The sequence below is a fragment of the Balaenoptera ricei genome, chromosome 2 (assembly GCF_028023285.1).
Source record: "Balaenoptera ricei isolate mBalRic1 chromosome 2, mBalRic1.hap2, whole genome shotgun sequence".
In the NCBI taxonomy this organism is placed as follows: domain Eukaryota; kingdom Metazoa; phylum Chordata; class Mammalia; order Artiodactyla; family Balaenopteridae; genus Balaenoptera; species Balaenoptera ricei.
In genome coordinates, this window is record NC_082640.1 from 100,485,898 (window position 1) to 100,513,577 (window position 27,680).

The following is a 27,680-nucleotide window of genomic DNA, read 5'->3' on the forward strand; positions in this document are numbered from 1 at the left end:
ACAGAACCACAACTCTAGATTCCAGTGTGTCTAGGTGACTCCTCAGGCTGGTTTCAAAGGCCACCAGGAGTCCCAGCAGGACATGGTGCCTGCTTGTATACCTGCCTCCACCTTGCTGGTCGGAGAGGTGGTCAGAAAGGACTGACTTCCTTTTATTCCAGTGGAGTCAGGAAATTCAGAAAAACCAGGAATATATCACCCTGCCTGCTCCATTAATTAAAGTTCCCATTGCTCTAAACAAGACTCAGTATAATAGTTGTGTAAACAAGAATGAAGTTTATTCATCTCTCAAGTAAAAGCCCAAACTTGTAGGTGGCTCTGGTTTGCAAAGTTGTCAGTCTCTCAGGTTCCTTCCATCTTCTTGTTCCATCATCTCTAGGATGTTGCCCTTATTGACATGACCCAAAATGCTCACATGTGGCCAATTAAAAATTGATTGTTGGGCTTCCCTGGTGGCGCAGTGGTTGAGAATCTGCCTGCCAATGCAGGGGACACGGGTTCAAGCCCTGGTCTGGGAAGATCCCACATGCCGCGGAGCAACTACGCCCGTGAGCCACAATCACTGAGCCTGCGCGTCTGGAGCCTGTGCTCCGCAACAAGAGAGGCCGCGATAAGGAGAGGCCCGCGCACTGCGATGAAGAGTGGCCCCCGCTTGCCACAACTAGAGAAAGCCCTCACACAGAAACGAAGACCCAACACAGCCAAAAAAAAAAAAAAAAAAAAAAAAATTGATTGTTATGAGAAAGAAAGGAAAATTTGCTTTGAGGACAACCACCAGTCTCTGGCACACTATGACAACCAAGTCCAGTCCTGCAGCGTGAAACAAAACAAATCAAAAGGTAGTCTCATTGTGTGTGGGAAATAAAAAAAAATTTTATATACTTCAGAGAGCAATTTTTAAAATCAGGCATTTTTAACTCAGTGCACTGAATGCCAACAACCCATAGTTTCTGCACAAGGACGTGGAAGAATCTAGCTAGGTTGTCTGTCTGTCCTGAGCAACACAGCACACATCACATATAGATGCGGTGGTACAGATGGCAGCTGATTTTTTTCAAACAAACTGGGCAATTTCTAGTATATTTAAGGGAAGTGCAGAGGCACTGACTACAGAAGATGTGGCCACATTCTGTAGAGTAGATATGTCATTTACTCAGTTCAATCTCTAAGTACCCATCCATACAAATTCGACACCAGATATAACCGGGTAGTGTGCAACTTAAAGTTTCTTCTTCCAGGGCATTATGGTAGGCACTGTTGGTTACAGATACATCTCTGTCCCTCATCAACCCCTCCTTATCACTGCTCACCACACAGCTGCCAGTTTGGCCTTGGAGTGACCTTGTATTTCCCCTTGGCCTCCTCCTTTCTTCAGTAATCACAATAGAGTCATGGTGAGTTAGGTCAATCACTGAAGGTTCTAGAGAGTCACAAGTGAGGTCAATTATTTCATCACTTTCCCCAAGTTCTATCAGTTCCACTGCCAGAATCACCTCAGGAGTTGTGCCTCCTTGCCCCGGTGTACAGAATTCTCGTGATTGTCTGGAATTCACCCTGGTACCATAGCACATTCTTGTGTTCATTGTGCTTTTTGGATCCAGTATTCAGAGAAATAAGTGACCTGTGCCAAAGTTTACAGCGAATGCTGAAGTCCTCAATGTCCCACAGCTCTTGGCCAGTCAGTCTCTGACTTACATAAGAATTTAGAGCCCACATTTTCTGGTATATTTGAACTCCGATTCTGGTTCCATTCCTGTCTCCATCTCCACAACTGCTGTGTTCCCACAGTGGGGTGGGGTGAATCTTCTGGGAGCCACTTATGAGAAAGCTCAATCTGAATTTTTAACTGAAAAAAAATGAGACAAAGATTAAGCATTAGTAATACTTAAACTAAGATTGACAGCAGTATAAAATATATAAATAGAGAAAAATGTGTACTCAGAAGTTTTTGATAACTGTGCATTTAAACAAAGTTTAAACTTTGCGTCCCTCCTCATTCTGTGTCCTGATGGTAGTGAGGAGAAGGAGAAGCCCAATGGGCACTTACATGAAGAGAAGCACAAAATCATTAAACACTAAGAAAGGGTCACTACTTCATACATGATCCAGTATGAGGATCTCAAGAAAACACTTATTTTTTTCCAGAGTAAAAATGGAGAGACTAAAAAGCTCTTTGATAATTTGAGTTTCTAATAGCAAATAAGAAATGAACCAATTAGTCTATGCAGAGGTTCATCTTGCCCAGGATTCCTTTTCTAACAGAGGCAGCAAGTGAAGTTATAAAGAGTTTTATCCTAGATTCTGATCTAGGAACAAGAGATGGAGTTCAAGCATTAGCCATAGAGAGACTTGGTTTGAGTGTAGGCTCTGTGACTTTGGGACATGTGACCTAGACAAAGTTCTCAAAACCTCAGCATGCAAATACTTTTTTTTTTTTTAATGTAAATGACTGCTTATATTTATTTATTTATTTATGACTGTGTTGAGTCTTCGTTTCTGTGCGAGGGCTTTCTCTAGTTGCGGCAAGTGGGGACCACTCTTCATCACGGTGCGCAGGCCTCTCACCATCGCGGCCTCTCTTGTTGCGGAGCACAGGCTCCAGACGCGCAGGCTCAGTAATTGTGGCTCACGGGCCCAGTTGCTCCGTGGCATGTGGGATCTTCCCAGACCAGGGCTCGAACCCATGTCCCCTGCATTGGCAGGCAGATTCTCAACCACTGCGCCACCAGGGAAGCCCGCAAATACTTTTTAAAAATTATTTTGTAATTTAAAAATAATGCATCATTAGTCATCATTAGGGAAATGCAAATCAAAGCCATAATTAGATACCATTTCACACCCATTAGGATGACTATAATTTAAGAGATAGATAATAACAAGTGTTCACCCAACACAGAAGCGCCTAAATACATAAAGCAAATATGAACAGACATAAAGGGAGAAATTGAAAGTAACATAATAATAGTAGAGGACTTTAACACCCCACATACATCAATGGACAGATCATCTAGACAGAAAATCAATAAGGAAACACTGGCCTTAAGAAACACATTAGAACAAATGGACTTAATAGATATATAAAGAACAGTCCATGCAAATGAAGCAGAACACACATCTTTTCAGTTGCACATGGAACATTCTCCAGAATAGGTCACAAAACAAGGCCACAAAACATGTCTCAGTAAATTTAAGAAAACTGAAATCATATCAAGCGTCTTTTCCAATCACAATGCTATGAGACTAGAAATCAACTACAAGAAAAAAAAGACCACACAAAACACAAACACATGGAGGCTAAACAGTATGCTACTAAACAACCAATGGATCACTGAAGAAATCAAAGAAGAAATTTAAAACATACCTGCAGACAAATGAAAACAAAAACATGATCCAAAAATCTGTGGGATGCAGTAAAAGCAGTTCTAAGAGGGAAGTTTATAGTGATACAAGCCTAAGTCAGGAAACAAGAAAAATCTCAAATAAACAACCTAACCTTACACCTATAGGAACTAGAAAAAGAAAAACAAAACTCAAAATTAGTGAAAGGAAAGAAATCATAAAGATCAGAGTGGAAATAAATGAAATAGGGACTTAAAAAATAGAAAAGATCAATGAAACTAAGAGCTGGTTCTTTGAAAAGATAAACAAAATTGATCAACCTCTAGCCAGACTCATCAAGAAAAAAAGAGAGAGGGCCCAAATAAATGAAAACAGAAATGAAAAAGGAGAAGTTACAACTGACACCACAGAAATACCAAGTATCATAAGAGATTACTGGGAACAATTATATGCCAATAAAGTGGACAACCTAGAAGAAACGGAAAAAATCCTAGAAATGTACAATCTCCCAAGACTGAACCAGGAAGAAACAGACCACTTTACCAGTAATGAAATTGAATCAGTAACCAAAAAACTCCCAACCAAAAAAAAAAGCCCATGACCAGATGGCTTCACAGGTGAATTCTACCATTAAGAGAAGAGTTAACACCTATCCTCCTATGCTTCTCAAACGATTCCAAGAAAACTGCAGAGGAAGGAATGCTTCTGAACTCATTTTACAAGACCAGCATCACTCTGATGCCAAAACCAAACAAATATCAGAAAAAAGAAAATTATAGGCCAACATCCCTGATGAACATAGATGCAAAAATCCTCAACAAGATATTAGCAAATCAAATTCAACAAACCTTAAAAGGATCATACATCATGATCAAGTGAGATTTATCCCAGAGATGCAAGGATGGTTTGATATCCACAAATCAATCAATGTGATACATCACATTAACAAATTGAATAATAAAAATCATATGATCATCTCAATAGATGCAAAAAAAAAAGGTTTTGACAAAATTCAACATTTACTTATGATTAAAAACTGTCAGTGAGAGAGTGGCATGGACTAATATATACTACCAAATGTAAAATAGATAGCTAGTGGGAAGCAGCCACATAGCATAGGGAGATCAGCTCGGTGCTTTGTGACCACCTAGAGGGGTGGGATAGGGAGGGTGGGAGGGAGACGCAAGAGGGAGGAGATATGAGTATATATGTATATGTATAGCTGATTCACTTTGTTATAAAGCAGAAACTAACACACCATTGTAAAGCAATTATACTCCAATAAAGATGTTTAAAAAAGAAAAAAACTCTCAGTGAAGTGGGTATAGAAGGAACATACCTCAACATAATAAAGGCAACATATGACAAGCCCACAACTAACATTATACTAAATGGTGAAAAGCTGAAAGCTTTTCTTCTGGGATCAGGAACAAGACAAGGATGCCTATTCTCACCACTTTTATTCAACATAGTATTGGAAGTTATAACCATAGCAATCAGACAAGAAAAAGAAATAAAAGGAATCCAAGTTGGAAAGGAAGAAGTAAAACTGTCATTGTTTGCAGATGACTTTATACTATATGTAGAAATTCCTAAAGACACCACCAAAAAACTACTAGCACTCACCAATGAATCTGGTAATTCTAAAATTAGTATGGAAACATAATAGACCCTGAATAGCCAAAATAATCTTGAGAAAGAAGAACAAAGCTGAAGGTATCACATGCCCTGGTTTCAAACTATACTACAAAGCTACAGTCATCAAAACAGTATGGTACTGGCACAAAAACAGACATATAGATCAATGGAACAGAACAGAGTGGCCAGAAATGAACACACACTTATATGGGCAATTAACCTAGGACAAATGAGGCAAGAATATACAATGGAGAAAAGATAGCCTCTTCAGTAAATGATGTTGGGAAAACTGGACAGCTACATGCAAAAAACCAACTGGATTACTTTCTCACACTATACACAAAAATAAATTCAAAGTGGATTAAACATTTAAATGTAAGACCTGAAACAATAAAACTTCTAGAAGAAAACAAAGGCAGTAAGCTCTCTGACATCAGTCTTAGTAATGTTTCTTTGGATATGTCTCTTCAGGCAAGGGAAATGAAAGCAAAAATAACCAAATGGGACTGCATCTAAGCTTTTGCACAGCGAAGGAAACTATTAAAATGAAAAGGCCACCTATGGAATAGGAGAAGGTATTTGTAAATGATATATCCAATAAGGGGTTAGTATCCACAATATACAAAGAACCTGATTAAAAAATGGGCCAAGGGTCTAAACAGGCATTTTTCCAAGGAAGACATACAGATGGTTACAGACATATGAAAAGATGCTCAACATCACTAGTCATCAGGGAAATGCAAATCAAAACCACAATGAGATATCACCTCACACCCATCAGAATGGCCATTATCAAAAAGACAGCAAATAACAAGTGTTGGCGAGGATGTAGAGAAAAGGGAACACTTGTGAACTGTTGGTGGGAATGTAAACTGGTACAGCCACTATGGAAAGCAGTATGGAGATTACTCAAAAAATTAAAAATAGAACTCTCATGTAATCCAGCATTTCCACTCCTGGGTATTTATCCAAAGAAAACAAAAACACTAATTAGAAAAGATATATGCACCCCTGTGTTCATTTCAGCATTATTTACAATAGCCAAGATATGGAAGCAACCTAAATGCCCATCAATAGATGAATGGATAAAGAAGTTCTGGTATGTATGTGTATATATATTGCATTGGCCAAAAAGTTCATTTGTGTTTTCCCATAAAATATTACAGATTATATATATAATGGAATATTACTCAGCCATAAAAAAGAATGAAATCTTGCCTTTTGTGACAACATGGATGGACCTAGAGGGTATTGTGCTAAGTGAAATAAATCAGAGAAAGACAAATACTGTCTGATTTCACTTATATGTGGAATCTAAAAATCAGAACAAATAAACATAAAAAAACAGAAACAGAGTTATAATTACGGAGAACAAACAGGTGGTTGCCAGAGGGGCAGTGGTGGGGGAGGAAAGAAATAGATGAGGGAGATTAAGAGGTACAAATGTCCAGTTGCAAAATAAATAAGCCATGGGTATAAAATGTACAGTGTGTAGAATATAGTCAATAACTATGTAATATCTTTGTATGGTGACACTATAATCATGGTGACTATTTTGAAATGTATAGAAATATCAAATCACTACATTGTGTGACAGGAACTAATATAGTGTTGTAGGTTAATTATACTTCAAAAACAAACTCATAGAAAAAGAGACCATATTTGTGGTTACCAGAGGCAGGGGGTTGTGGGAGGGGGAATTCAATGAAGGCAGTCAAAAGGTACAAATTTACAGTTATAAGATAAATAAGTATAGGGATGTAATGTACAACATGATAAATATAATTAACAGCAGGATGTTATATATAAAAATTGTTAAGAGAGTAAATCCTAAGAGTTCTCATCACGAGGAAAAATTTTTTTCTATTTCTTTAATTTTGTATCCATATGAAATGACGGATGTTCACTAAACTTATTGTGATAATTGTTTCGTGATGTAACACCTTAAACTTATACAGTGCTGTATGTCAATTATATCTCAATAAAACTGGAAGAAAAACTAAGTGTTGGCAAGGATGTAGAAAAATTGGGACTCTCATATACTGCTGTTGGGAAGGTAAAATGGTGTGGCACCTCTGGAAAATAGTCTGGCAGTTCCTCAAAAGGTAAACATAACTATATGATAAACATATAGTTATTATATGACCCAGCAATTCCACTCCTAGGTATATACCCAATAGAATTGAAAACTTCTGTTCACACTGAAAAGTTGTACATGAATGTCAATAATAGTATTATTTTTATTTTTAAAAAAATTTTATTTAATTTATTTATTATTTTTGGCTGTGTTGGGTCTTCATTGCTGCATGCAGGCTTTCTCTAGTTGCGGTGAGCGGGGACTACTCTTTGTTGTGGTGCGCGGGCTTCTCACTGCAGTGGCTTCTCTTGTTGCGGAGCACGGGCTCTAGGCATCAGGCTTCACTAGTTGTGGCGCACAGCCTCAGTTGCTCCACGGCATGTGGGATCTTCCCGGACCAGGGCTCGAACCAGTGTCCCCTGCATTGGCAGGTGGATTCTTAACCACTGCGCCACCAGGGAAGCCCAGTAATAGTATTATTTTTAATAGCCAAAAAATGGAAACAACCCAAATACTCATAAACTGATGAATGAATAAATAAAATGTGGTATAGTCCTACAATGGAATATTATTCAGCAATAAAAAAAGAAATAAAGTGCCAATACTTGCTATAATGGATGATCTTTGAAAACATCATATCAAATGACAGAAGCCAATCACAGAAGACCACATACTGTATGATCCCACTTATATGATAAATCAAGAATAGGCAAATCCATAGGGACAGAAAGATTAGTGGTTCCTTAGGGCTGGGGGTGGTTGGGGAGAAATGAGGAATGATGTCTAATCGGTACAATGTTTCTTTTGGGGGTGATGAAAATGTTCTAATATTGAGAAAATGGTTGCACAACTCCATGAATATACTGTAACCCACTGAAGTACATTGTAAATAGGAGGATTTTATGGTTTGTGAATTATACCTCAATAAAGCTTTAACGAAAACAAATACCTAAAGATGCCATAGAAATATTACACAAAACAGTGTGAGATATCTAAATTTAGACACAAGCCCTGGAAGCTGGGAGCCCCAGAAGAAAATGGGGGAAGCCCAGAGGAGGGCGCAGTGCTCAATGCTCCACCCGATGGCGCCCACCTACTTACTGAGTCAGTCCTTATCTTAGACCCCACAAACACCTGTCTCTCATCGGATCACTACCTTCGTGACCGGCCTGCCCCTCCAACGCTCTGCACTCAGGGAAAGACAACCCTCGGGGTGACACCGGGCAGCCCTGCAAAACAGTGCCCACCACCCTCGACTCCACCCACGCAGCCAGCAGCTCATCAATGACCTAGTGTTTTGTCCGGTTGCGCCCTGTCCTGCCTGGGTAGCTATGCACTAAGAATAGAGCAGGAAGCCTGCGCTCCAGCGGCCTGTCACTTTCCGGCCCCTCCGCTGCTTGTCGGTCCGCTCGGGACCGAGCCTGAACCAGCCGAACCTGGCGCCTGACTACACTGGGCCGGGAAAGAGCACCAAGGAGCCAGAGGCCAGGGAAGAAAAGGAGAAGCGGAGGGAGGGGGCGGCGCGGGAGCGGGTACTCACGGTGAACGCGCCCAGGCTGGCGGCAGCACCCAGTGAAGAACAGAGCCAAGGTCACGGAGCAGCAGTCGCGGCGCTTATTCCCACCCACCTGATGGCAGACAACGCTGGGGTTTTCTCTCCTTTCAACCCGCTAGTTTAGTTTCTCAACTGCCCAATCAACATTCGACCCCGTAGTAGCTCGTCACAGGTCTCTGGGCAGAAATCGCTGTTCCAGGTTAGAAGAGGGGACTTTCCCGTCCCTATTCATTAGATCAGCAACTCTCACGCTGGGAAAAGTGGTTCTCAATGGAGGCGGAAATTGACTGGGTTTCTTTTGCTTCTTCCAATGATGTGGTCCCTACGGGTATTTAAGGGCTGAGGGCCAGGGACCCCAGCCTATACACACACTCTGTTTCTCTCTCTCTTCCTCTCTCTCTTTGAAAAACCTGCTTATACCAGCTCAGTACCAAGAAGTTTTCCCTTGTATCTCCTTGCTGTGGTTTTAGGTAATTTTATGTTTTCTAGTGGGCTGTGAAAATAAATAACCACTGGAAATAAAAGCAGTTGCCTAGAGCTTTACATTTTACAGAGCTCTTCTTATCACCATCCGCTTCTCAGAATAACCCTTGAACAGAATCTCAGAGTACACACTCCATATTCATGGAATGAATGATTGATCAAATAAATGAGTAAACTTTCTGATGTAGGGATGATTCTTCCGTTTTATGGATATGGTGACAAAGAGTCAAGACAGTAATAATGACTTTTCCAATTTCTTTTATGGGGTTAGGATTCAAACTTAAACAGTAATATGACTTTTCCCATTCCTTCTGTGGAATTAGGATTTCAACTCAAATTGGGGTTCAATGGTATTCACACTTTAATGCCAGCTGCTTAGAAACTTTGAACTTTATTGGAAGTTTGGGATTACATGTGTTGTGGGCCCAGTAGAGGAAGTTAACAGGAAACTCACAGTACCAAACTGAAGCCCCACCCATGGTCTATGAGCCCATCCCCAGCTTTTTCATATTTTGCTGCTATCAGCTGCACCTGCACATTACCCAGAGTCCTGCAAATTACCCTCAGGCACTGGAGTGAGCTGAAAGTACCTGGGAGTTCTATGTTTCACCCCACTTCACCCTCCTGGCAGCCTATAGCCAAAGCCAGGCTGATGTGGAGTACAAAAGCCCAGGTCCTTTGTTTCAAGGCAGGACAAACTCTGATGTCTATTCCTTTATTCTGAACTCCCATGGGCATAGGTTGAGTGTAGGACTTCTGAAATCACACCCTCATTTGGCTTCTTACCATTCTCTATCCTTCATCCCCCATGCCCTTATTGGTTTCTCCTGGAAGCCCTTTCTTTTTTTTTTTTTTGAATTTTATTTTATTTATTTTTTTATACACCAGGTCCTTATTAGTCATCAATTTTATACACATCAGTGTATACATGTCAATACCAATCGCCCAATTCAACACACCACCACCACCACCACCCCCCCACCGCTTCCTCCCCTTGGTGTCCATACGTTTCTTCTCTATATCTGTATCTCAATTTCTGCCCTGCAAACCGGTTCATCTGTACCATTTTTCTAGGTTCCACATATATGTGTTAATATACGATATTTGTTTTTCTCTTTCTGACTTACTTCACTCTGTATGACAGTCTCTAGATCGATCCATGTCTCTAAAAATGACCCAGTTTCGTTCCTTTTTATGGCTGAGTAATATTCCATTGTATATACGTACCACACCTTCTTTATCCATTCGTCTGTCAATGGGCATTTAGGTTGCTTCCATGACCTGGCTATTGTAAATAGTGCTGCAATAAACATTGGGGTGCATGGGTCTTTTTGAATTATGGTTTTCTCAGGGTATATGCCCAGTAGTGGGATTGCTGGGTCATATGGTAATTCTATTTTTAGTTTTTTAAGGAACCTCCATACTGTTCTCCATAGTGGCTGTATCAATTTACATTCCCACCAACAGTGCAAGAGGGTTCCCTTTTCTCACACCCTCTCCAGCATTTGTTGTTTGTAGATTTTCTGATGATGCCCATTCTAACTGGTGTGAGGTGACACCTCATTGTAGTTTTGATTTGCATTTCTCCAGTAATTAGAGATGTTGAGCAACTTTTCATGTGGTTCTTGGCCATCTATATGTCTTCTTTGGAGAAATGTCTATTTAGGTCTTCTGACCATTTTTGGATTGAGTTGTTTGTTTTTTTCATATTGAGCTGCATGAGCTGTTTATATATTTTGGAGATTAATCCTTTGTCCGTTGATTCGTTTGCAAATATTTTCTCCCATTCTGAGGGTTGTCTTTTCGTCTTGTTTATGGTTTCCTTTCCTGTACAAAAGCTTTGAAGTTTCATTAGGTCCCATTTGTTTATTTTTGTTTTTATTTCCATTACTCTAGGAGGTGGATCAAAAAAGATCTTGCTGTGATTTATGTCAAAGAGTGTTCTTCCTATGTTTTCCTCTAAGAGTTTTATAGTGTCTGGTCTTACATTTAGGTCTCGAATCCATTTTGAGTTTATTTTTGTGTATGGTGTTAGGGAGTGTTCTAATTTCATTCTTTTACATGTAGCTGTCCAGTTTTCCCAGCACCACTTATTGAAGAGACTGTCTTTTCTCCATTGTATATCCTTGCCTCCTGTGTCATAGATTAGTTGACCATAGGTGCGTGGGTTTATCTCCAGACTTTCTATCTTATTCCATTGATCTATGTTTGTGTTTTTGTGCCAGTACCACATTGTCTTGATTACTGTAGCTTTGTAGTGTAGCCTGAACTCAGGGAGTCTGATTCCTCCAGCTCCGTTTTTTTCCCTCAAGACTGCTTTGGCTATTCAGGGTCTTTTGTGTCTCCATACAAATTTTAAGATTTTTTGTTCTAGTTCCGTAAAAAATGCCATTGGTAATTTGATAGGGATTGCATTGAATCTATAGATTGCTTTGGGTAGTATAGTCATTTTCACAGTATTGATTCTTCCAATCCAAGAACATGGTATATCTGTCCATTGTTGGTATCATCTTTAATTTCTTTCATCAGTGTCTTATAGTTTTCTGCATACAGGTCTTTTGTCTCCCTAGGTAGGTTTATTCCTAGGTATTTTATTCTTTTTGTTGCAATGGTAAATGGGAGTGTTTCCTTAATTTCTCTTTCAGATTTTTCATCATTAGTGTGTAGGAATGCCAGAGATTTCTGTGCATTAATTTTGTATCCTGCAACTTTACCAAATTCATTGATTAGCTCTACTAGTTTTCTGGTGACATCTTTAGGATTCTCTATGTATAGTATCATGTCATCTGCAAACAGTGACAGTTTTACTTCTTCTTTTCCAATTTGGATTCCTTTTATTTCTTTTTCTTCTCTGATTGCCGTGGCTAGGACTTCCAAAACTATGTTGAATAATAGTGGTGAGAGTGGACATCCTTGTCTTGTTCCTGATCTTAGAGGAAATGCTTTCAGTTTTTCACCATTGAGAATGATGTTTGCTGTGGGTTTGTCATATATGGCCTTTATTATGTTGAGGTAGGTTCCCTCTATGCCCACTTTCTGGAGAGTTTTTATCATAAGTGGGTGTTGAATTTTGTCAAAAGCTTTTTCTGCATCTATTGAGATGATCATACAGTCTTTATTCTTCAATTTGTTAATATGGTGTATCACATTCATTGATTTGCATATATTGAAGAATCCTTGCATCCCTGGGATAAATCCCACTTGATCGTGGTGTATGATCCTTTTAATATGTTGTTGGATTCTGTTTGCTAGTATTTTGTTGAGGATTTTTGCATCTATATTCATCAGTGATATTGGTCTGTAATTTTCTTTTTTTGTGGTATCTTTGTCTGGTTTTGGTATCAGGGTGATGGTGGCCTCATAGAATGAGTTTGGGAGTGTTCCTTCCTCCACAGTTTTTTGGAAGAGTTTGAGAAGGATGGGTGTTAGCTCTTCTCTAAATGTTTGATAGAATTCACCTGTGAAGCCATCTGGTACTAGACTTTTGTTTGTTGGAAGATTTTTAATCACACTTTCAATTTCATTACTTGTGATTGGTCTGTTCATATTTTCTGTTTCTTCCTGGCTCAGTCTTGGAAGGTTATACCTTTCTAAGAATTTGTCCATTTCTTCCAGGTTGTCCATTTCATTGGCACAGAGTTGCTTGTAGTAGTCTCTTAGGATGCTTTGTATTCCTGCGGTGTCTGTTGTAACTTCTCCTTTTTCATTTCTAATTTTATTGATTTGAGTCCTCTCCCTCTTTTTCTTGATGAGTCTGGCTAATGGTTTATCAATTTTGTTTATCTTCTCAAAGAACCAGCTTTTAGTTTTATTGATCTTTGCTATTGTTTTCTTTGTTTCTATTTCATTTATTTCTTCTCTGATCTTTATGACTTCTTTCCTTCTGCTAACTGGGTTTTGTTTGTTCTTCTTTCTCTAGTTCCTTTAGGTGTAAGGTTAGATTGTTTACTTGAGATTTTTCTTGTTTCTTTAGGTAGGCTTGTATAGCTATAAACTTCCCTCTTAGAACTGCTTTTGCTGCATCCCATAGGTTTTGGATCATCGTGTTTTCATTGTCATTTGTCTCTAGGTATTTTTTGATTTCCTCTTTGATTTCTTCAGTGATCTCTTGGTTATTTAGTAACGTATTGTTTAGCCTCCATGTGTTTGTGTTTTTTACGTTTTTTTCCCTGTAATTCATTTCTAATCTCATAGTGTTGTGGTCAGAAAAGATGCTTGATATGATTTCAATTTTCTTAAATTTACTGAGGCTTGATTTGTGACCCAAGATGTGATCTATCCTGGAGAATGTTCCGTGCGCACTTGAGAAAAACGTGTAATCTGCTGTTTTTGGATGGAATGTTCTATAAATATCAATTAAATCTATCTGGTCTATTGTGTCATTTAAAGCTTGTGTTTCCTTATTTATTTTCATCTTGGATGATCTGTCCATTGGTGTAAGTGAGGTGTTAAAGTCCCCCACTATGATTGTGTTACTGTCGATTTCCTCTTTTATAGCTGTTAGTAGTTGCCTTATGTATTGAGGTGCTCCTATGTTGGGTGCATGTATATTTATAATTGTTTTATCTTCTTCTTGGATTGATCCCTTGATCATTATGTAGTGTCCTTCCTTGTCTCTTGTAACATTCTTTATTTTAAAGTCTATTTTATCTGATATGAGTATAGCTACTCCAGCTTTTTTTTTGATTTCCATTTGCATGGAATATCTTTTTCCATTCCCTCACTTTCAGTCTGTTTGTGTCCCTAGGTGTGAAGTGGGTCTCTTGTAGACAGCATATATATGGATCTTGTTTTTGTATCCATTCAGCAAGCCTGTGTCTTTTGGTTGGAGCATTTAATCCATTCACGTTTAAGGTAATTATCGATATGTATGTTCCTATGACCATTTTCTTAATTGTTTTGGGTTTGTTTTTGTAGGTCCTTTTCTTCTCTTGTGTTTCTCATTTAGAGAAGTTCCTTTAGCATTTGTTGTAGAGCTGGTTTGGTGGTGCTGAATTCTCTTAGCTTTTGCTTGTCTGTAAAGCTTTTGATTTCTCCATCAAATCTGAATGAGATCCTTGCCGGCTAGAGTAATCTTGGTTGTACCTTCTTCCCTTTCATCACTTTAAGTATATCATGCCATTCCCTTCTGGCTTGTAGAGTTTCTGCTGAGAAATCAGCTGTTAACCTTATGGGAGTTCCCTTGTATGTTATTTGTCATTTTCCCTTGTTGCTTTCAATAATTTTTCTTTGTCTTTAATTTTTGCCAGTTTGATTACTATGTGTCTCGGCATGTTTCTCCTTGGGTTTATCCTATATGGGACTCTCTGCGTGGAAACCCTTTCTTAAACTAAATCACTTACATCCAAATCCCTGGCTCAGGGCCTGCTTCTGCAAGAACTCAACCTAAGACATTCACTGACTCTTCAGATGGTGAAAATGGTATGCAAAGTTGTAGATAGCTTAGTATACCATGAAAACCACTTCAAATAACAGTATGGCATTGTGTGGCATCAAGAGTCCTCTCTGTTTTTTCTAAGTGAAAACAGTAAAAAAGAGGAAGTGGGCCATGGGGGAGGGGAAGGCTGCACATCACTGAGGTCTTCAGTTGGGCCTGTGTGCTGTAGAGATATAAATATCTTCTTAGTTTTGTGGACTTTTTAATCATCTATGTTGTGGAGGACCAAAGAAGATGAATAACTGTATCCAATTAATGAGAGAAGTTGTGTGGAATTTAGTGCATAGTAAGTACTTGATACATGATCAAACTGTGATTTTTAATTATATTTACTAGTTGGTTTTTTTTCTGTTAGCCCTTCTTGTGCTCTCTAAAGTATCAGAATAGTTTTTAATGCATAAAGTTACCAATTAAGGTACTCACAGATATTTTATTTCTTAAGATAACTGGGACCCAAATTTTAGTCTTCAATTTTTTTTTTTGTAAAAGCCTAGAATTCAAGGAAAGATGAGGCTGATTTTTGGCCCTAAAATCTTGATGGCTACATTGCAGACAAAATACTGATTTTTATTAAAGAAAGGCTTTGAGTTTTACCTCAAGGGTTTACAACATAAGAAATATAAGTAAAAAGCAACAAGCCCAAACATATTGGGAGAGTAGTTGTTGACAAAAACTAGAAAAGAACATTTGCCAGTTCTCTGTATTGTTTCCTTTTATGCCATGTTTTCATTTGGGACAGTGAAAAAAAAGTGAGATATAAAAATTATTATTTCAAACAATTTTTAAATAAACATAATAATAATGACCATTTTTTAAATGATAGAATTAAAATCTCCTGAAAAGCCAACCACACCAAAATGAACACTGATAAGTGATCATCTCTAGGTGGTGGGATTAACAAGTTTTTTTTCTGCCTATACAAACTTCTATTTTTAAAAATAATGAACATACACTCAATAAAAGTGGTAAAAATTCAGATCATATAAAAGTATGTAGAATTATATTTTAAAAGTCTGCCTCCATCTTCTCCTGACATCTTAGCCCCTACCCCCAGGTAAACATTGTTAAGAGGCTGTTGGATACATTTTTGGACCTTTTCTTGTTGGTGTATCTGCTTAGAGAGGTTGAGAAAATAAGTTAATGTAGTTTGTTTTAAATCTATATAAAAATGTGGTCAGAGGTAGCACCTCAGCTTGGAGTACCTGAGATGGCAAACGCTGATGCTCTGAAATGGGGGATGAGCAGGATGACCACCACAGTTGCCAAGATCTGAGCACCATTCTTTTTTTTTTTTTTAATTAATTAATTTATTTATTTAATTTTTTTTTTTTTGGCTGTGTTGGGTATTCGTTTCTGTGCGAGGGCTTTCTCTAGTTGTGGCGAGCGGGGGCCACTCTTCATCGCGGTGCACGGGCCTCTCACTGTCGCAGCCTCTCCCGTTGCGGAGCACAGGCTCCAGACGCGCAGTCTCAGTAGTTGTGGCTCACGGGCCCAGTTGCTTCGCGGCATGTGGGATCTTCCCAGACCAGGGCTTGAACCTGTATCCCCTGCATTGGCAGGCAGATTCTCAACCACTGTGCCACCAGGGAAGCCCCTGAGCACCATTCTTGAGGAATATTCTTGAGGAATACACAAACCGCTAAGTTACAGTCACAGTCTCATCTCTTGATGTTTCCTTGTAGGTCTTTGGATCAACAGAGCAGTTCCAGGTTAAAACTGATGAATCCTAACTCACATTTCTGTATTTCTTTAGACTCTCTCTTCCAGGTGTGTTTTTTCTCCCTTTACCTTGGTGAATTGCCTTAAGCCATGGGTCCCTCCCTAAAGCTTTTTCTCACTATTGCTTGCTTTGGTCAGTTAAGGTAGGGGGTCCCCTCAGGCTGTCCCTGCAGTTCTAAAACCTGCATCTGATCATATGCTGTCTTTCTCTAGTTTCTTGGATCTTTCTAAATTCTTCTAAATGGGGAATTATAAGGAAATGGAAGGAGAACTATTTACCAAAGGTTAAATTTTAAAAATAGCCATAACATAAAATGGAGTGTGATGGGTAAACATTGAGAGAATCCAGTGGAATCCAAAAGGTGGTAATCCTGTTATAAGAGATTACAGGAGTTCATGATATTTTTTTCTTTATTTTCAGTATTTGATGATGAGGGGGACAATTTTAGAACAATTATAAAATCAATTTTCTAAAAGAAAAAGGTTATATATCAATTAGCCAAATAATTCTTCAAATAATCAATTTGCCCCAAACTGAGAGACAGCTTCTTTGGGACCTTTCATCAGCACAGCCTGGGGTGAGACCAGCCCTCTGCCTGGGAGAATGGCGGAGTATTGTGGGTTCCACCCTCCTTCCATCTGGCCAGGCCATGGTAGGTGGTGGTTGGGTCAGCTGCCACATCCCCGTGTTTAGAAGAGCAAGACACAGGCTCTATTGTTGGCCATGGTGAGCAGGAGGGAAACACCACTGTTCAGGGTCTGACCCTGCCATTTCCCCTCTACTCCTCCACTCTCATCCCACCCCAAAAATCCCTCCTCCTTCCCCCCAATACATATGGTTTCAGAAAAACACCAACTGACACCAAGGAAAATGGATTTTAGCAAATTGATTTTCTAACATACTAGTCAGCTTTCTCTTCTTTATTTACCCCTCATCCATGCCTTGAGTAACAACTATTAAGGGCATTACCTACCAGACCTGCTATGGTGTGTGATAACAAATATAAAATGCATGTGCTTGTATATAATGGCTTCCAATATATATTTTCTAGAAACTGCTTTTTGTTTCAGCAATATAGCATGGTTCTTCTTCCATGTCAGTATATAAGATCTAATTCTTTATTACTGAAATTGAGACTTTTTAATTTGCATTGCACAGTTATATTTAATAAGCTTAATTAAGCTCCAATATTTTTCCTCTTTGATCAATCTCTTCTTCTGAAATGGGGGACTAAGCCATGCTCCAAAGGGGCATTACATTGAACCATTAGCCAGCAAAGCAGCTTTTCACAAAATTGTTCTGTTGAGTGACATGGAACAAAAAGTCCTTTATGATTTAACCCAATAGGTCTCAACTTTGGCTGCACATAGGAACTATTCAGAAATTTAAACAAACAATACTGTGAAAACTTATGTCCACAAAAATCTGCACATGCCATTTATAGCAGCTTTATCCATAATTGACAAAATTTGGAACAAACCAAGATGTACTTCAGTAGGTGAATGGATAAATAGACTGTGGTACATCCAGCTAAAAAATGAGTTATAAAGTCATGAAAAGACATGGAGGAACTTTAAATGCATATAACTACGTGAAAGAAGTCAATGAGGGACTTCCCTGGTGGTGCAGTGGTTAGGAATCCACCTGCCAATACAGGGAACACAGGTTTGAGCCCTGGTCTGGGAAGATCCCACATACCGTGGAGCAACTAAGCCCATGTGCCACAACTACTGAAGCCCGCGTGCCTAGAGCCCATGCTCCACAAGAGAAGCCATCACAATGAGAAGCCCGCGCACCTCAATGAAGAGTAGCCCCCCCTCGCCACAACTAGAGAAAGCCTGCGCACAGCAACGAAGACCCAATGCAGCCAATAAATGAATAAATAAATTTTTTAAAAATAAAATTTAAAAAAAATTTTAAAAGTCAGTATGAAAAAGCTACATACTGTATGATTCTGGATAAGGAAAACCATGGAGACAGTAAAAAGATCAGTGATTGCCAGGGGTGGGAGAAATTAATAGGCCGAGCACATAGGAATTTTAGGGCAGTATAACGATGGATACATGTCATTATACATAGTATATACCTACAGAACAAAACACCAAGAGCAACCTTAAATTATGGACCTTGTTGATTATGATGTGTCAGTGTAGGTTCATCAGTTGTAACACATGTACCACTCTGGTGGGGGATGTTGATAATGGGGGAGGCTATGCATGTGTGGGAGCAGGGGGTATATGGGAAATACCTGCACCTTCCCCTCAAATCTGCTGTGAACCTAAAACTGCTCTAAAAACATAAGGTCTTAATTAAAAGAAAAAAAACCAGTAATAATAATACTGATATCTGGGCTTCATACTTACAGACTGTGATTTAGTTGGTCTGGATTGGTGCCTGGAAAGCTGGGGTGTTTTTTTTTTAATAGACTTTATTTTTTAGAGCTGGTATTGTTTATTAAGTTCCACAGGTGATTCTAATGTGCATCGATGGTGGAGAGTTACCAGTCTAAATAAGGCACCCCTCAATCTGCTCAGCTGAGTTCCTACAAGTCTTCACCCAGGTACCCTTGCTCCACTGGTTGGAATTATCCACACCTGTCACACCTCTATACATCTTATAATTTTACCTCCTTACCTCAGGCCCCGTTTACCATTTGGAAGAACCACTACCCAGTAAGTCTCAGCACAAGCAAATGCCTTCCTTAACACTTACCTAAAGTTTTTGTTTTTGCATATTGGAAGTTAGTTAGTTAGGCAGAAATATAGATAAATATTGGAGAAAAGGGAACACAGTTGGTGGGAATGTAAATTGCTACAGCCACTATGGAAAACAGTATGGAAACTCCTTAAGAAATAAAAACAGAGCTACCGTACAACCTACCTAAGGATTTTTGTTCCCTGAACACATTTTCCTATCACCTAGTTCTTTGGGCACAACTATGCTATACTCTTTATCAGGATATATTTTACTTGTTCAAGTGCATGTCTACCCCTCCACTAAGGCAATCTGAGAGCAGTGTTGTGTCTTATTCATCTCGTCAGTACCTGGCACTAACTCACTCAAATTCCTGCTCAAATTTTTTTAAATGCACAAAGCTGGTCATCAAGTATGCCAGTATGCCTTGAAATTTTTTAATCTAGTATTTTTCATTTAGGTATATTGCTTGCTAAAATAGAAAATCCTCCAGATACTTTTGCTCCCTCTTAAAGTCCTCACAGTCCTCACTTCTTAGCCCAGGGAACAGAATTCTGGTTAAAAGACAGAAGCCAGGTCTTCCAGCAGATAGCTGTGTCACCCTAAGTCATTTAACTTCTTGGGGATGCTGTTCCTCATTCGGAAAATGCAGATCGCTGATGCCCCTTCCACTGTGAGCCAAACCCTATACATCAGGAGTTCACACTCTCCTCCAAGTGATACTGGAAGATCATTTCCCTGTTTGAACAAAGGGGTTAGAAGAGGAGTAATATATAAGTACTAAACACATCAAGTTTTACCAGCATTTTAATTAGTGAAACAAAATAAAATAAAAACAGGCACAACCATGTCTCATACTAACAGATGTTAAGAAGTAAATATGATTTCATATGACAAAATGTCATCCGCTATAACAGATTTCCAATAATTCTGACAATTATCTTTCCAAAAATTTTCCAAAATTCTAAGAAACATTACAAATTGGAGGTTTACTCTAAATATGCATAGTTATCTTACTACCTAGTTCTGTGTGCAAAAGACAATAAAGACTTTAAATTTGACCAAGATGTTGATGCTGAACATGAGAGTTCTTTCCTCCCCACCTCTAAGCTGCCAGCGCCCCAACTACAGCTACCTGCCAAGACAGGTCAAACGTGGAGACGTAGTGCACAAAGAAAAATTATAAAGAAGATGATATTTGTGGTAACATCAATATAACTTCTGATTTACGTCCATAAAGCATAAAAGCATATCAGTATTAAAAAGCAAGAAAACAGAATTTGGAATTACTCTGATCCAAATGAGGCATCTTCAAACCTGAAAAAAAGAAAAAAACGGTTATTAGCAAATACATTTATTTTATTTGGATTACAGATAGCACTACCAAACTTTACCTAACCTATGCTATATAAATCACTGTTGGTAAAAGTAATAGCTGCAGATAATTTTCCAGACTCATTAAAAGAGGATATCCTACTAGTTTATCCCATTGGTTCTCCCACAGTCTTAGAGGAAAGAATGCTGGTATTACAGTTCAGATCCTGGCTCTACCATTTAGTAACTGTGTGACTCTGGGCAGGTCACCCAAACTCTCTCATGCTCTCGAAAATTACCTTCCCTGTCCTACAGTGTAACAGGAAATTTGAATAGGTTTTCAGTGCCAAGATACCCTGTGGAGTAAAATTTCCCAGAAAAGCTGGATTATCTGCCTCTGGCCTCCAACTGAAGATGCAGAGAAGTCCAGTTGCTCCCTGTTTCACGCTGCTACAGATACTTGCAAGATACGTCTGTTATGAAGTGAGAGAGTGGCATTGACACATATACACTACCAAATGTAAAATAGATAGCTAGTCGGAAGCAGCCACATAGCACAGGGAGATCAGCTCTGTGCTTTGTGTCCACCTAGAGGGGTGGGATAGGGAGGGTGGGAGGGAGATGCAAGAGGGAAGGGATATGGGGATATATGTATACGTATAGCTGATTCACTTTGTTATACAGCAGAAACTAACACAGCATTGTAAAGCAATTATACTGCAATAAAGATGTTAAAAAAAAAAAAGATACGTCTGTTATAGTAGCTTTACATTAGGTTACAACAATCTGTTTCCATTTCTTTCCTCCATTGGACTCGGAGCTTCTAGAGGCAACCACAGTGCCCACACAGTTAGGAATGGTGTGTCTGCAGAACCATGTCACTCTTCCTTTCTGGCTAAATAACAAAGCAACTGCCATGCAAAGGAAGGGACGGTTCACTTTTGAAGGCCCAGAGATGCCCAAGGTAGAAATGGCAGAAGAAAGAGCAAACCGTTGCAGGTGCTGTGGGTAACCGCTGCCTCTGTCCTGTCACAGCACACCTGCAGCTCTTCTGTCCTCCCTTTAGAGGGTCAGTGATGCTGGCAGAGCCCCACCCAGGGCCACATGCCTTCCTCATGCCACCCCACAGGAGAAGGGAATGTGACCCCATGGGGTTCTCTGCCTGCTAAATTGCTACCCTGATTAATGTCCTCCAGACAGTGAGGGTTATCATATTAGAGCTGTCTATAACAGTCCCGGGATAGTGACATTAAAAAAAGATTTTCTGGGGCTCCCCTGGTGGCGCAGTGGTTAAGAATCCGCCTGCCAATGCAGGGGACATGGGTTCGATCCCTGGTCGGGAAGATCCCACATGCCGCGCAGCAACTAAATCCATGCACCACAACTACTGAGCCTGCGCTCTAGAGCCCGTGAGCCACAACTACTGAGCCTACATGCCACAACTACTGAAGCCCACGCGCCTAGGCCCGTGCTCTGCAACAAGAGAAGCCACCACAGTAAGAAGCCAGCCCACCACAACGAAGAGTAGCCCCCGCTTGCTGCAACTAGAGAAAGCCCGTGTGCATCAACAAACACCCAACACAGCCAAAAATAAATAAATAAATTTATAAAAGAAAGATTTTCTTAAGATTAGAAACCCACCTCCATGATGCTGGTTAGAGGTCTTGATCTACGGAAAAGAAAATGGAGAAAGAAAAAGAGAAACAGTTAAGTTCCACTTTTGAAATACCATGTACTAACAGATGTCTAAAACTGTTATAAATAAAGCCGGCAGAAGAGCCCACTGTCCCTCACCGTGAGTGTCTTGTTAAGAAAAACCCAGGAGGTGCCCACCTTGCCTACTAGCCTTAGACCCCAAGCCAGCCAGAGAACTGCAGGAGTCTAGGATTGGAGGGCACGACCACAGCAGGGCTTACAGACAAGGCCGGTGCCTTCCTGAGACTCTCCTTGGTCCTGAGTATCCCTGAGGCTGTCAGGAAGGCCCAAGGGAGCCAGCAGGGAAGAACCACTGGGAATGCCTGTGCACTTGTGGAAGCGCTGCTACTGCCCCCTGCTCTCACTACAGGGAAACCACTGTCTCAGTGACCACGCTGTGCAGAGATCTCTCAGAAGGTGCCACTAATCAGAGCTTTAATAACATTCCCTGATAATCCCAGTATGCAGATGTTTTTATATCAAGGCAGCTTTATGCTGTGGCTATGTTCAGATACAACTGTCAGCAGCTAAGGAAGGGAACTTACCCCACTTAACTATCTTGGGCTCGCTGAGAGTAACATGTTTCACGCGGCAGCTATACTGATCCACTGCGTTGGGAGTGAACGCAGTGTGGACCAGAAGGTAGAAAGACCAGTCCTTGCTGAAAGACAGGTCTGACTGCTCCACTTCCATCTTCTCCCCATTCTTCAGCAAATCAATCTCAATCTGGGGTGGATGGAACCCAGACACATAGCAGTTCAGGTAATTTGGTTTTCCATGCTCTGCGGGGTGTCGTGAGTAAACCTGAACCTTCGGAGGACCTGAGGAGCAGCAGGGAAAAGACAGATGAAATTGCAGAGTATTTCACTTGGGGCTACCTTGGTCTAAAGCTAGATCAGGCCCCAGGTGTTTATATTTGATCCTCCATTTCTCCCAATTCCATTTCCCCTCATGCCAAATGAGCTTCCATTTTTCCAAAAGGCAGCCTCCATTTTCTGGGATAAACCCTTACTTAGTATCTTTCCCACATAATTCCCCTACACATGCCTTCAGGGCTTTTTCTAGCAAATTTCTCTTAACATCTTCTTCTGTCAATGGAGATTGTTCTGTATCTTTAATAATCTCTCTGTGGAGAATCTCAAGAACTTTTCACGGCTCCTCAGCACCTACAGAATTTCTTATCATTCAAGAGTATACATGATTTGGCCCTAATCTACTTATCAAGCTTCGTTTCTCACTTCACACTCCCTCCAGATTAGCCACATCAAAAATTCCCGTTATTGGGCTTCCCTGGTGGCACAGTGGTTGAGAGTCTGCCTGTCAATGCAGGGGACACGGGTTCGAGCCCTGGTCTGGGAAGATCCCACATGCCGCGGAGCAACTAGGCCCGTGAGCCACAACTACTGAGCCTGCGCGTCTGGAGTCTGTGCTCCGCAACAAGAGAGGCCGTGATAGTGAGAGGCCCGCACACCGCGATGAAGAGTGGCCCCCGCTTGCCGCAACTAGAGAAAGCCCTCGCACAGAAACGAAGACCCAACACAGCCATAAATAAATAAATAAATAAATAAATAAATAAATAAATAAAATTAAAAAAAAAAAAAAGCTTTAAAAAAAAAAAAATTCCCGTTGTTGTACACTGTTTCAACCCAGTCAATTTTTTTCCCCTATATTTACTCCTTTTTTTTTTTTTTTTTGCCTCCTGCCTAGATCCAGACCAATCTGACTTCTCAATATGTGCCTAGTACAGTGCCTGGCACACAGCAATTGCTCTGTAAGTGGCAGGTGTAATTATTTTACCTCCTTGCTCAGGTTCCTAACAGAGTCAACCGAAAGTATATTTCTACAAAACACAACCTCTTCATCATGTCCAGAGTTTATATGACAAATCTCTATCTGAATCTGTATCTGATTTCATGAGCTAGAAAACAAAGAAATAAAACTGAAACACCTACAGGAGCTGGCAAATACCTTAAATGAAGTAGTTGGGCTGGGTAAGAACAACAGGGAAGGGTGAGGACTATGGCAAATGGGAGAGAACATACTCTCCATTAGGACCAGGTGGAGTAATGCATGTGACAGTGGAATTTGTATTTTTAATTAGCATGCTCAAGTGATTGCCATAATCTGCCAGGTTGGGAATATTGCATAATGCTACAGAACAGTGGCTTCCAAAATGGGATGCATGTCTAGACCCTTCATGGGGATGTGTAAAGAAAATATTATAAACTCTATTTCTATATTTTTCTTCCAAAGTGAAGTGTTACTGCTCCTGAATATACAGACTGATATAAATATATATATATAACCACTTAAATACAAATATACTCAGAGTACATGGTTATAAAGGTCAGCTCATCCTCCATGTCCAGTGGTAGAGAGAAGGTGGAGTACCAGGCCACTCTGAACAGATGTATCTGTCTAGAAATGTCCCATCATCAAAGAAAAGGTCCCTAGGCCCACCAACGGCTAGACTGGAAATACCATGAAGCCTCGATATATTTTCATAGTTCAAAGTGAAGATAATTCAGAAACCTCTTTGCATTTGAGCTTCTAATAATTAGAACATAGTAGGTGCTACAGTAGTGAGAGCACAGTTTCATCCCACTTGGAATTCTCTCTCTGAGGGAGCTAGGCAGTTTGTGGGTTTTTTTTTTTTTTTTTGGAAGAATATCACAATAGTGGCTTCTAAGAGGAGGAGGTGTATCAGACAGGCCTGGGTTTGAATCTGCCCTCAACCACTTACTGGCTCAGGGTTTTGGGGAGAGTTATTTGAGTTTCTGTAGTTTAATCGAAAAATTATCTACACCCAGAGTGAAATAAAACCCACACAGGGGAAAGAGCAGAAAATAGATCCCCCAGAGGGAATCACAATTACATGTTTCTTGTATACGTTCCGGAAATGGCCTTGTATATCTTCCAGGCATGTACTACTTAGGAAATTTTCAAATTCAGATAGTTTTTAATGTTGGCTTGCTATTTTTCTAAAGCTATATGCCACCACAAATATCAATAATAGTGATAATACAGACATTATGCTGCTTTTGTAAATAAATTTTAAACTTCCTTTTTCTCATGAACAACAACAAACAAACAAACACACAAACAAACAAACAAAAACACCCGCTTCACAGAGCCTTTTGTGAGAGAGAAAAATCTGAGGGTCCGGTATATTGCAGGGTATTTAGAAGGTACTCAGTATCCATGGTGTCGCTGACAGACAGCTTGGGTAAGCATATTGATTACTCTTATCCCTAGTTTTACAACCTTTCTGAATGATAAACCTTCGCTTACTCAAAACTGAAAGTAGAGACTCAGCTCATCTTGGAAAGAACCAGGCAAGGAGCCAAAGGAGGGGCCCTCTGTGAAGAAAGGCAACAGGGGCCCATGTCCGCCCAGCTTGCTCCCGAGAATCTCACCCCAGAAGGTTGTGAAAAACGCACGGATTACAGGCAAAGGGCTCACGACCCGCCAAATGCTCTGGTCAGGCTCTACTGTCTGCCATTAATCCCCTGCGTGATTAAGTCACTTCAGCTCTTCGAGCCTCTCTTTCCTCATCTGTGACAAGCTGATGATAAAGGCATCCTGTTTACATCGCAGGCGCATTTCACAATTAAATGACAGCGCATAGCGCAGGTCAGTGAGCCGCCAACGGGTAGCTCTATGATTATTACTAAGAGTGACAGGTAGCGAGAACAAGAGAATGAACGACGTGAAACGGTATGTAAACACCTCAGGACATTCCACAAAAGTCGCGTGCAACTTCCTCGCCGTGGTTTGGTCGTCGCGTATTTGGGAAAAGTGCAGAGCGTCAGCTGAACCTGGCGGGCGCCTGGAGGAAGCTCGAGGCCCTCGGGCTCCCAGCGGACTGATACACCCTGGCGGCGACTCCCCCAAAGCCCACGCGTGGTCTCCACCCATTCGCAGCCCCCAACCCAGCCCTTTGGGACCTGCCAGCCCGCCCTCCGCTCCCGCTGCGCGGGGGGAGCCAAAGGCCCCGCGAACCAGCGGAAGAGAACCCCTCCCCCACCTCGGTCGCTCTGTCCCGACCCACCCGGTGCGGGCGTGCGAGAGGTCCCCTCCCCCATCCCGGGGAAGCAGGCGTCCTGGGCTCGCACCCCCTCCCCACTCCCCACCCCCCCACTGCCTCCACAGCCTGAGAGAAAGCCGCGTGCTACTCCACCGAGTCGGGAAGGAAAATTTGGGAGCGGGACCTGGGGGTACGGAGTTAGTGCCCAGTGGCTGCGAGCGGGACAGGACGGGCTGGTGGAAGAGGGAAAGGGAGGAGGGGACACTCACGCGGGACGGCGTCCAGGCCAGACAGCGAGAGCAGCCCGAGCAGGACCAAGGTCACGAAGGGAGCCATCGCTACAGGAGCAGCCCGGGTAGCGAAGTGAGGGCCCGGTCCCGCGCCCGCACTTATAGTCCACGCCCAGGCCGCCAATCAGAACCCTGCCCGCCGGGACGTCACCGGTCTCCTAGCGAGCGAGGCCCGGGCAGGTTAGAAAGAGGGACTTCCCGGTTTTCAGTTTCATTTTCTGGTAAGTCTCGTGATGCTTAGGAAGGCAGGGTTCAACCGGGTGGATTCGCTGTCTGTACATCGGCGCCCTCTTATCAGGGGTGCGCGCCCAAGCTTGGGGCGCGGGCCACCCACCCGAGAACTTGAGTCTGGAGGAAGCTTCGCTTTTCGGAACAGCACCAGAAACGCTCAGTCACTTGCTCCCCAAGCATGCCCCAGCGAGTCAGGAGCCTAGAACCTGGTTTTCGATCGGGAAAACTGAAGCCCAGAAAAATTAATAAGCGTAAGGACAGAGATTGAATGGTACTGGGCAGAATCAGAACTTGGGTTCACAATTACAGCCCGGAAGTACGCTGTAGGGCTTCTGGATTCTTTGGGCAAGAAAAGTCGTTCAGAAACCTCGAGGCCTCATGAGGACAGCTCAGAGAACCGTCCAGAGTGAAGGAGGACCTTCTTGCTTCCTGAGTCCTTTCAGGGAAAATCCTGTGCGGAGAAAGTGTGGCCTGTATCTTGCCGCTGTAGTTTAGGTAATTTTCTTTGTTTTGTTGATTTGTGGGGAAATGACCCCTGATAGTAAAAGGTAAAAGCAGTAAGTGCTTAGAGCGTTAGACTTTACCGACCCCTTGAGGAACATCATTCCCTGCGAATTACCACACTAGAATGGTGCTTGGCATGGAGTAAATACTTGGTAAACTGACTGAATGAGTGAATGGATGGATGGATGGAAGGATGGATGGATGAACCTACGAATGAAGGAACGAACGAACATGCGAGGGAATACGTGAGTAAACATTAGGATGTAGGAATTACCCCGTTACATTTTAATGGATAGGAAAACAAAGGCTAAGTGTTAGGTTTCAGACGGGCCTGATTCATTTGTCATTCGTGCTTCAGACACTTGGAAGATAAGAGGACTGGACAATTTTAGTGAGAATTTCGCTTGCATCTGCTGTGGGCCCAGCCAAAGAAGTTAGGCCTACTGACTCTAAGACCGTGTCAGTGTTAGACTCCTTAAGGAAACCTCCACTCTAGAGATACCATAAAAAGATGCTGACATCACCTGGTGGCTGAGTCCAGGGATCTATTCTGAGTGGAACACTCAGAAGAGGGAGTGAACCATGGGGGCGGGGAGGGGCAGAGATCTTGGAAATCACCCTAGTTTGCAGTTTGAAGGGAGTTGGGTGGTGCTTCCCCAAAGAGCACAACAAATGT

The 27,680-nt window shown here is 41.2% G+C and overlaps 1 protein-coding gene and 1 pseudogene across 1 annotated transcript; both read right to left on the reverse strand.

Annotated features, from left to right (window-relative positions):
- Nucleotides 1-256: 256 nt before the first annotated feature.
- Nucleotides 257-8,716, reverse strand: LOC132360482 (E3 ubiquitin-protein ligase RNF4-like; annotated as a pseudogene).
- Nucleotides 8,717-19,732: 11,016 nt separating this feature from the next.
- LOC132359424 (beta-2-microglobulin-like) lies at nucleotides 19,733-26,358 on the reverse strand. The gene is made up of 4 exons (XM_059913392.1): nucleotides 26,249-26,358; nucleotides 22,498-22,773; nucleotides 21,899-21,926; nucleotides 19,733-20,260 (listed from the first exon to the last, which is right to left on the reverse strand). Exons 1-3 carry the CDS (start codon nucleotides 26,313-26,315, stop codon nucleotides 21,913-21,915), a joined length of 357 nt encoding a protein of 118 aa, XP_059769375.1. The 5' UTR covers nucleotides 26,316-26,358; the 3' UTR covers nucleotides 19,733-20,260; nucleotides 21,899-21,912.
- Nucleotides 26,359-27,680: the final 1,322 nt, after the last annotated feature.

Excerpts from the sequence above, each read along its gene's own strand:
- LOC132359424 (XM_059913392.1), bottom strand. The coding sequence starts at position 26,315 with ATGGCTCCCTTCGTGACCTTGGTCCTGCTCGGGCTGCTCTCGCTGTCT. Across the intron at positions 22,774-26,248 it reads TGGCCTGGACGCCGTCCCGC|GTCCTCCGAAGGTTCAGGTT; the intron begins GTGAGTGTCCCC and ends GCTGCTCCTCAG.